The sequence below is a fragment of the Antrostomus carolinensis genome, unplaced genomic scaffold (genome assembly GCF_000700745.2).
Source record: "Antrostomus carolinensis isolate BGI_N321 unplaced genomic scaffold, ASM70074v2 scaffold49683, whole genome shotgun sequence".
NCBI classification, from domain to species: Eukaryota; Metazoa; Chordata; class Aves; order Caprimulgiformes; family Caprimulgidae; genus Antrostomus; species Antrostomus carolinensis.
The window spans coordinates 25,056-34,594 of record NW_010306828.1 but is presented as its reverse complement, the minus strand read 5'-3'; the positions used below and the strand labels follow the sequence as shown (position 1 = coordinate 34,594).

At 41.0% G+C, this 9,539-nt stretch overlaps 1 protein-coding gene across 1 annotated transcript in view; it reads left to right on the top strand.

The window, feature by feature from the left end:
* Positions 1-1,347: 1,347 nt before the first annotated feature.
* The window catches only part of EPHA4 (EPH receptor A4), a gene marked incomplete at its 5' end in the record, with an annotated part of 23,086 nt that continues 14,894 nt past the window's right edge, over positions 1,348-9,539 (top strand). The window contains 4 exons of the mRNA XM_010165234.2: positions 1,348-1,472; positions 2,638-2,797; positions 3,829-3,940; positions 9,223-9,281. Coding sequence (XP_010163536.1) covers positions 1,348-1,472; positions 2,638-2,797; positions 3,829-3,940; positions 9,223-9,281 — 456 coding nt within the window. The remainder of the gene's footprint in view (positions 1,473-2,637; positions 2,798-3,828; positions 3,941-9,222; positions 9,282-9,539) is intronic.

Below are 9,539 nucleotides of genomic sequence, written 5' to 3'. Positions count from 1 at the left end.
GGGGTGGGGTGTGTGCGGGAGAACAACATGTCTGCAGCTTCAGGGAACAGAAGAAGAAATATATTCAATTTAGGAAGACATCTAATCTCTGGTTATACAGGACAGCTTTGTTAGATAAGATTAAAAATTTCATGAATGTTCCTTTTTGTCCCTGGAGACTCTGCCATTTGTACCAGCTATTGTCAGCATCAAAAGAGCTTGATAACAGCTGGCTAGAGACGTGACCACACAGCAACACAACAGCAAGAAAGGGGCAGACGGGTTCATAAATCTTCAGAAAACCCGTTTCCCCAGTGCAGCTGTGAATCTGCTGCTATCACAGTTGAAGGGAGAATGCATTGTCCTCCAGCCAGTCAAAAACCTGAACTTCAGCATTAGCAGAGGCTCTATTGAAAGTGCAGGGTGCGCAATGAGATGTTTTCCATTATCTTCTTCATTGCAGCCCTTATTACTGCACACAGATACAGTTTAAAGGATCTTTGAGTTTAGCTTGTTGCTAGGTAGAGTTTTTCCAAAATCATGCAGCCCTTACCCTTGGCAGTATCATCCTGCTTTTTCTTTTCATCGCATCAATATAGTGCCACATGGGACAGAGTGAGATGGTGCCCATGTGGTACACAATGGACCAATCTCTGATATCTTCTGGCTGGCAAGGAGCTATCAAAGCCAGAATCTGGCCCTGGGGCGCTGAGCTTCCTCATTCTCCAGGGACTGCTCACAGACTCATGTAAGCAGGGCAAGTTAGGAAGCACAAATTGGCTCAGACTCTCGAAATACTAGTTTCCTGGTTTTCGTGGGAAGGTCCAAATTCATATGTATTTAGCTTTATTCTGATCTTACTTAATTCAGTGTCAGTATTTTCTCAGCTTTAGAGTAAACCAGATTGGCCCCTCAGGAATTTCATAGTTTCTGTAAAACAAATAGGTAATGAAGTAACATCAGTTAATTTTCATAGAATAGAATTTTAGGAGATGGAATAAGAGAATTACTATGGGCCAAACCAAAAGTACAAATCTATGTACTGTGCCTAAGAAAGGACAAAAATAAAGCAGAATCTTTTAGTACCTTAGCCTATTAGGGGAAATTTTTACCTAGGCATTGTGAACATTGCAGTGTTCAGCCAACTGTAATGTCACTTCAAAGTGTATCTAGTATTGCCCAGAATCCTAGAACAAGCTTTATTAAAGAGGAATTAAATGCAATTTTTTTAGAGAAAACAGGAAAAATACTTAATGCTTCTAACCCCCCTGCAAGAAAAACAGTTTCTGAAAGTGCTCCTGTTGTGAAAACTATGATTTATAACTTAAAAACTATATTATTGCTTATATATTTTTTTTTTCTTGGCAGCTCCATCCCCAATTGCTTTGATCCAGGCTAAAGAGATAACAAGGCACAGCGTTGCCTTGGCTTGGCTGGAACCCGACAGGCCAAATGGAGTTATTCTGGAGTATGAAGTCAAATACTATGAAAAGGTACCCTTCAAAAATAGACAAGCAAGGAGTTTTGTTTGAGTTTGGGGAGAGCTTTTTACTTCATTCCATTGCGGTTTATTTCCAGATAGGATTCCATAATTTTAAACCAAATAGATTCAGTTTAATAAAATCCAATTAAGGATTTCATGCACTTCAATGGTTGCTTAAAAGAATAAGGCTCATAGGCTGTTCCAGCTGTATGGTGTGATTTTATTTTGTTATTTTTTCCTACCTAGGAACCGAGCTTTTGCAGCAAGCATATTCATAATAAGAATCAATAATGTTGGACAGAAGTGAGACATTAGCTTTACTTCATAGGCAGAAGTATAATAGTGAAGTATATAACGCAGTAATAATAATAATAATATCTGTTTGCCGATAGCTACTGCTTAGAGGGATAGTATGGGCTGGATGGCTTTTAACAGAGAATAAGGAAAGAGAATTACATTCTTCATACTTTCCAAGTTAGAGGGAGATGTTATTCCTACATATAACTCCTCAAGTACAGACTATGAAAAGAGCTATTTTCTTTGAAGTTTCTCTGCAAAATGAGCTATTACCTGCTCTTGCTTGTGTGTGCTCTCTCTCACATGCACATGCATACTTCTATTTTTTTTTAATAAAGATAATAACTTATTTGCTTCCCTAACACATACAGAAAAAGGCATATGATTTGCAGGGAAGCTAGATTATTATATTTTCTGATGGATTTTCCAGCCAAAAATAGAACACTTTTTGGAAGACATTTTCTAAGTTTTTTAAATTATTTTTTAAAATTTATTTTTTTTAATACGGCTCCTGTCTGGTAGGAAGAGAAAGAAAATGCTAGTATTTATGAGTAAAATGTTGCTTGTTCATCAAGAATATCCTATTTGAAGGCTTGACTATTTTCCAAAGGATTTTGTTGTGTGTTTTCTGAATATACGAGCATTGTATCTACTACATCATCACTCTTTTTTGGCTTCTTCAGAGCTCTGTACAGCACACAGTGCTAGGGGTATAGAGCAAGGTGGACAGCAGAAGTCCTTGGGACCTATTTGGAGAATTCCATTGTTGTAACTCATCTTCTTTCATCATGACACTTTTGGCCAGGAAGTGGGGTTCCACCATTCATGGTGCATTGAGACATTTTTACTTGATCACCACTGTGTTTTTTTGTTGTTAGGACCAAAATGAGCGCAGCTATCGCATTGTGAAGACAGCCTCCAGGAATACTGATATCAAAGGCTTGAATCCCCTGACTTCATATGTTTTTCACGTGAGGGCCAGGACAGCAGCAGGCTATGGAGACTTCAGTGGACCATTTGAGTTCACAACTAACACAGGTAATGATGTGCCTACTGATTTCTTTTTCTTTTCCTTGAGCAAAGAGTGCAAATATAACTAAGCTGTGTGTTGGGAGTTTCCTGTTGGTTGCTTGGACTGTGGTGTGTCTGTTCTGGACCTGAGATATCTGTTTGGATATGCTGTATTCTAGATTCTAACAATGAAAATAGTTTAGTGTAACATAAGGAGACATGCAAGCTATAAACACTTGGAACCCATTGATGCTTGAGAGATTTATGTACCTATTTTGTTTACTGTAAATATAGATGTTTGCACATTTTTTTGGAATATCTCATTTACGGGAGAATAGAACTCTGTTACTCCCCTTTGCAAACTATTTACATAGATCAGTTGAGTGTCCTACATCAGCTCACATATTTGCACTTTTCCTTAGACAGTCATATAAAGACAGAATGTTTGTATTATGTTGTCAGTAGAGCTTGTCACTTTGCTCAAGGACATATGCAAATTTATCCCCCAAAATGTTTGCATTTGGGTGGCAGGAAGGCAATCTGACCAAGCCTATTTTAATTTGGACATAGAGGTCTGTTTAAATCAATTTAAGGTCATGCCAGGTAGTGGCAACATCCTTCAGGATGTTAAAAGGTGAAAATAATCCAGCCGGAAGAGGGAAGACATTTTAAAAGAACTTATTCTCTTTGTGTCAGTTGGGGAGTGATCATCTGGCCCCACTGAAAGAAAAAGGAAGAGGAAAGAAGAGTGGAAAGCAATTAGAAAGGCCAAAAAAAAAAAAAAAAGACCATTATACTCTCTGAGCAACACTAAAGGGGAGGAGAGGGAGTCCTTGTTCCCAGTGAACTGAAGCTCCCCAAATCATTATCAAACATCATGTCTTCAGCTAATTAGGGCCCTGTTGGAAAGTTGTGTCAAATAACTATATAATAAAGGCCTGAAAGTAGATTTGAGTGCTACTCTAAACTGACTTCACAAGCCAGAAAGCCTCACTGAGTGCTACCTATGTTGATTTTTTGAGGATGCCTGACACTAATGCTCCCTTTTCTGTTTCCAGTTCCTTCCCCCATCATTGGCGATGGTACCAATCCCACAGTGCTTCTTGTTTCAGTGGCTGGCAGTGTTGTTCTTGTGGTCATTCTCATTGCAGCCTTTGTCATCAGCAGGAGGTAAGAGCTTAAGCTTCTCTCTCCCTCTCTCTCTTTCATGAGGGAGCTTTTTGTCTCCTCCAAACAAAGCTAAATTCTTTGATTAGCATCATAAACAGTACATTTGCATTACAAGCCTTCTCCCATGTAGCTTTGATCTTCTCAACATTAGTACCAAGCAGCATGTGATGTAATGGCAATAGTTCCAGCTCCATTTGCCCTTCAAATGCAAAGCTGATTCCAATAACTGGCATTGAGAAGCAAGCCAGCTAGAGATTTGTGGTTAGTGTAATTTGGAGTTAAGTTTAATGGGTATGGGTACAGTAGATTTTCTTGGACTGACTCCTGATAGACGAGGAATAAACAACTGCACTGTTGTGAACTATGCCATCGGACTGCTGTGCTTGTGGTTTTTGTGTCAGGCTATATGAGTCTGCATTAGTCTTTTGGGTTAGTCCTTCCGGTGTGGGTGGATATGACTGCAAAACAGAAGCTACAGTCATTCAGCATCATGTGCAGTAACACAGCAGACTGGATCAATGGTTATTTCATCAGAGCAGGACCATGATCTTCTACCAAGTTCTTGTTCATTCTCCCAAATTCAACCCAGGAGTCAGGAACAATACTGTGAATGGGAGGACAGTGTAGCGGAAACAGTGTGAGTGTTTGTGTCTTCACCTTTGTGTTCAGCCTTATTTAAAAAGATAAGCATGATTTTGCTTCACTGCAATTCTGAGATAAAACTGGGTTTATCATTACTGCATCTGAAGCCTAGGATCTGAGGGGTGCACGTTTTGTCAGTCTCTGTTGATCAGTTTAATGGCATCAGGCATAAATGTGCACAAATTCCTCTTGATTTGTTCTCTTACTTTAAGCTGTTTTAAAGAGCAGTTAAATCACTATGATTGTAATATCTGGAAAGTAGACATGCATTGTTACAGCTTTCTGTGGGTGTTCAACTCACAGCCTCCATGCTGGCAAGAAGAAAGAAGAGCAGAACATATGAAAATGTAATGCAGAAAGACAGGTTTATTAAAAGCCATTGCAACAGAAAATAGCATCAGTGAGCTTGATGACTTAATCTCCTCTCTGCTTTTATTGATCACTTTATTATTTAAGGCAGGATTGATAGCAGGATACATTGGATTTCTAATTATGAGTCGCCACCTTGGAGAATTGAGCCTGTCGAGCTGCTTTGAGATGATTCCTTCCCCTCCTCCCCCTATAAAAAAAAATGTCACTTCCCAAGGCTGATAAACACTGCTTGGTGATTGGCCTTCAATGGATCACTTTTTAGAAAATGAAATGTCAACCCCTTGCCCTCATATTGATTCTCTTTAGTATCGGCCATAAAGCTGTCAGAGGAAAGGCTGCCTGGAGCCAGGTAGCTGACAGACTCGCTGATGTGGTGCACGCTCAGGCAGGTCTTCTCACCGCTGGGGCTGTCTGTTCAGTTACCTCTGCCCACAAGTGTTCAACTTGGACAAAGACAAGACAAAGAGCAGGTGGACAGTAGGAACAAAAGGCTGGCCCAGGCACTAGTGGGAATGGAGGTTAAAGTGTCCTGATGACCATGGGTTCAGAGATGTCCTGTAGCTCTGCACTGGTAGGTCTCAGAGAGGCCGTGGAAGTGGGAAGACATAGCTAGATGCATGAAATACTAAGACCGTGAAACTGCTCTTGTGCATACTAATGCATGCTGCCTTGCTAATTAATAGCTTCCTCAATATATAGCTCTTCAGTAGCTCTCAATAAACAGAATCTACTTTAATATTCACTATTACTCTAACGATTTTAACCACTTTACCAATGTCATTTAGAGGTGTGGGCTTTGGGGATATTTCATGATGTTCCTACACCAGCAGAAGTTAATGGCAAAATAATTACACTTTGTTTCAAAATTACTTTAGATGAGAAAAAGCTTTTCTGTCCATACAGTCCCCATGAGGTGGTTTTGTAATCTAGTCATGACCTAAAAGCCATATTTGTACAATCAAAACCGTGCTTGGGCCCACAGACATGGCCTCTCTGCTTCCATGAGCCAAATGTGGGAACTGGGGATATGCTGTAGGTGCGCACTTTGGAACCCTGGGTTATTACTACTAATTTAGCAGTACATTGTTTCAAGTCATTGCTCAAATCCCAAAATTCATCTTTACAACAGAATTTTTCAAAGGACTTTGCCTTCAGGCAGCTCAAGCTGTTTGGTTCTGTCCTGTGACAGCATTTATGTTAACATGAGAACTAATCTTCGTAAATGTTAGTTTAAACTTACTGAGGTTAAGATGAGCATATCCGTAGAGCAGAGTGCAGGAGGTAGTGTGAGTATTTCCGGACCCTGCCCTGCAGGAACACTGAGTGAAATTAGAATATCTCTAATAGAGTTGTAAAGGATTTGGGAAAGTATAAAACAGAAAGAGCCACTTTCTAAAAGGGTGGAGTAAGATGGCCCTACAGAATCCTCTGGTCATCTAGAAGTTTCTATCAGAAATTCTTCTGATTGATGGATTGATTTATCTTCTGCTACATAAACAGCATTTGCCCACCTTTTGCTGGTGGTGCTGGATCAGCATGCTCTGCCAGTCTCGTGCCCCACCAGCCTGGTTCCCCCACAGCAACACCCCCAGACCCTCTTTTGTTTGGGGAGGAGGAGGTGTTAGCAGTGGTGGGGTGCCGGGTCCGTGCTGTGTCACCTCAGTGCGTGCTAACACCCCCCGTTGTTACCTCCTCTTCATCACCAGCCCCCACCTGTAGATCTGCCTGTGTCTCTGACCCCCGCAGTTTCTGAAAGCTTCTGTGTTCTTTTCCTGAATGCCAGCTATTTAATCACCACCGCCAGAATCCCTGTAATTACGGGGTTCAAATCTGTGACAAAGGCTTCCTTCTGCCGCTCAGGTGAGCTGCCCTGAGAGGCAGCGCCAGCCCTGCGTGTCCCGTGGTGCGGGGCTCCCAGCCCGCTGGCAGGGACAATGGCAGGCAGCAGTGTCCTGCCCCCAGCCAAGCAGGAGAGGTCAACAGGTGACACTGGGAGAAGTGGAAGTAGGTAGTTAGTTTGGAAGGTATTATTTAAAGTTAATAAGCTACAATTATATTGCTTGAACACTAATCCTTTTGTTTCCCTTTGCTTTTTGCATGTCTTTGGGTTTTAGTGTGGGAAGGTTGTTTTTTCTTCTGTTCTTAGGGTGCTCGTACTTTAAAAATAAGATAAAGAGCATTTTTTCATACTTAAAATGCTTTCATGCAAAGCCTGTTTGTGTTTCATATTTCCCATCTGTGCCTGAACATTAATAAAATGAATTTGAAGGGGTCCTGCTTAAAGTGCAGATTTTTATTTTTCTTTCCTCTAAGAGAAGTTGTGTAATACATGAAACTATCTCTGCAATCCCCTTAGCTGACTTGGTCCCAAATGGCACTGGGTGAGATTTGTGCTGCCTCTTCTTTCTGCCTCGGTTAAGAGGGAGTAGAACATGGTCCTTTTATTTAACTCAGCTGTGTTATACCAGTGCTGTAAGTCCTCAGGCAAATAAATGGTTTAAATTGATGTTTGGATCCAGTGTGGTTTTTAATAATGCTCTTCTTGTGATTTGGAGCCATTTGTGTTTAACTGACTTTCATCAAGAAAAGAAGCTCCCAACCATTTATGGTTGGATGTGTACCTGCTTTTTATGTCTGAACACAAGTGCTGTTGATGATGTTGGGAGTTGTGAGGTTTGGTTCAAAGATCAGGTAGTTTTCACATGTCAAACAGGACTTTTTTTTTCCCTTCTGTTTCATGGTTAATTTATAGTTTTTATTATTGGCACAGTGTGTTTAACACCCAGCACTAAAAGAGTGCAAAGACAAAGGCTGGGAAATGGCCTTTTAGCTGACAGGATGGGAAGCTGCCCTTCCCTGCAGGCCAGGCACAGAGCAGGAGGTGAGATGCTTTTTGCTAATGGGCAGAAGGGTTTTGCTGACGGGAGGGGAATGGTGAGACTCGGGAAGATTTGCTGCAAGCCAGGCTCTCAGTCATCTGTTTTCTTCCTGTCATCTGCGAGTTTTTGACCCCTTTTAACTCACATCTCCCGATATGTCTCTCTGTCACCCGGTCCCATTTTCTTCCTCTACCCATTCACCATTTTCAGACTTAACCCAGTCTCACCCTAGTGTCCCTGGCAGGCCTAGTGGTCTCCTGCCCCACTCCAGGCAGCGGGTTAGACATCGCAGGTAGTGCCGATCTTACCTCTTGTTCTCCAGGTTTGGTTTCTCCTTCTGTCTTCCCTTTTCCTCACACCAGCCCAGACTCTTTCCAGTTACCCAGCCTGGGTCTAACATGCTGGGAGATTTGGACTTTAATAGGAACAGGCAAACTGAGGAGTAAGCAACAACAAGCCCTTCTCTTTGGCAATATCTGTTCTTAACACTTCATTCTGAATTTTCAGTGAATGATGGCCCAAATCCAGCCTCTGCATCTACGTACCATCAGATGCTGGGGAACTTCACATCCCAGTACACATTTGGTTGTGCTGACTCCTTGGTATCTTCCCTAACAGACTAACCTCTTGTATTAACTTTTCTTAATGCTACTTATCCATTGAAGTTTAAAGCTGAACTAATTAAATACATAATTGGTACAGTATTGTCTGTAGGTATGGAAATAGTAATCTATAGAATTAACATACTGCACTACATTTTTGTCTCTAATTCAGAGGGTTAGTAGAAGAGCTCTGCCATCAGGAGTTCTTTGCCCCTTTCAATTATACAGTGATTAAAAGAATAAACAAAATCCTTGGGATCTGCATTTTCGGTGATTAGGGTTTTTTTTACTGCCATCCTGATATCTATGTTACTGGACTGTTTCCAGTTTTAAATTTGCAGTTAAATAAATGTGTTGGTATTGGCATTTGCCTAATTATGTTTGAAAATCAATCTACCAAAACACCTCTGTTGTAGTATTTAAATCCATATATAATAGGGCTAAAAAGCAATTTGGCCCTTTCTTGCACAGAATTGCACATATACGTTTGAAGACAAAGTATCTGAAATGCAAGCTTTTTCTTTCTTTAAATGCCAAGCTGGAAACATGGGGATTTGTGTTTCCCTTGGTGCTTTGTTGATGCCAATAACACTTAGAGCAGTTTGAGGAGAGGAGTCTCCTACCCCGCTGGTAAGTGTATGTTGTGTCATGGGCTGTTGTGGGGGAGCTGCTGAGCACAGGTCCTGACAGGTGCAAACAGCTCAAGTCTCAGCAGGTCAGGAAGACTGAGCTTGTCTCAAAGCAAGATACTTATTTTGAACTGTAATGCTCTTTTTTGTTCTGACAGGCGCAGTAAGTACAGTAAGGCTAAGCAAGAGGCAGATGAGGAGAAGCATTTGAACCAAGGTAAAAGGCAGTGGTGCTTGGGTTTTTTGATTTGGTTCGTAAAACCTGTCCCATATTCTGATGCTTGGGAAATAAGGGATGACATTCCTTTTTGAGATGAATGTTTCCATTTTCCTCTTGCAAACATCCTCCTTCAAAATATGCACTTTAGTAACAGGGAAAGTAGAAGTATATGGGTAAAAATTTTTTAGGAGACAGACAGGAGAAAGGTTCATCAAATTTTTCTGTTGTTCCATTCCACTGAAAAACATCTCTTCT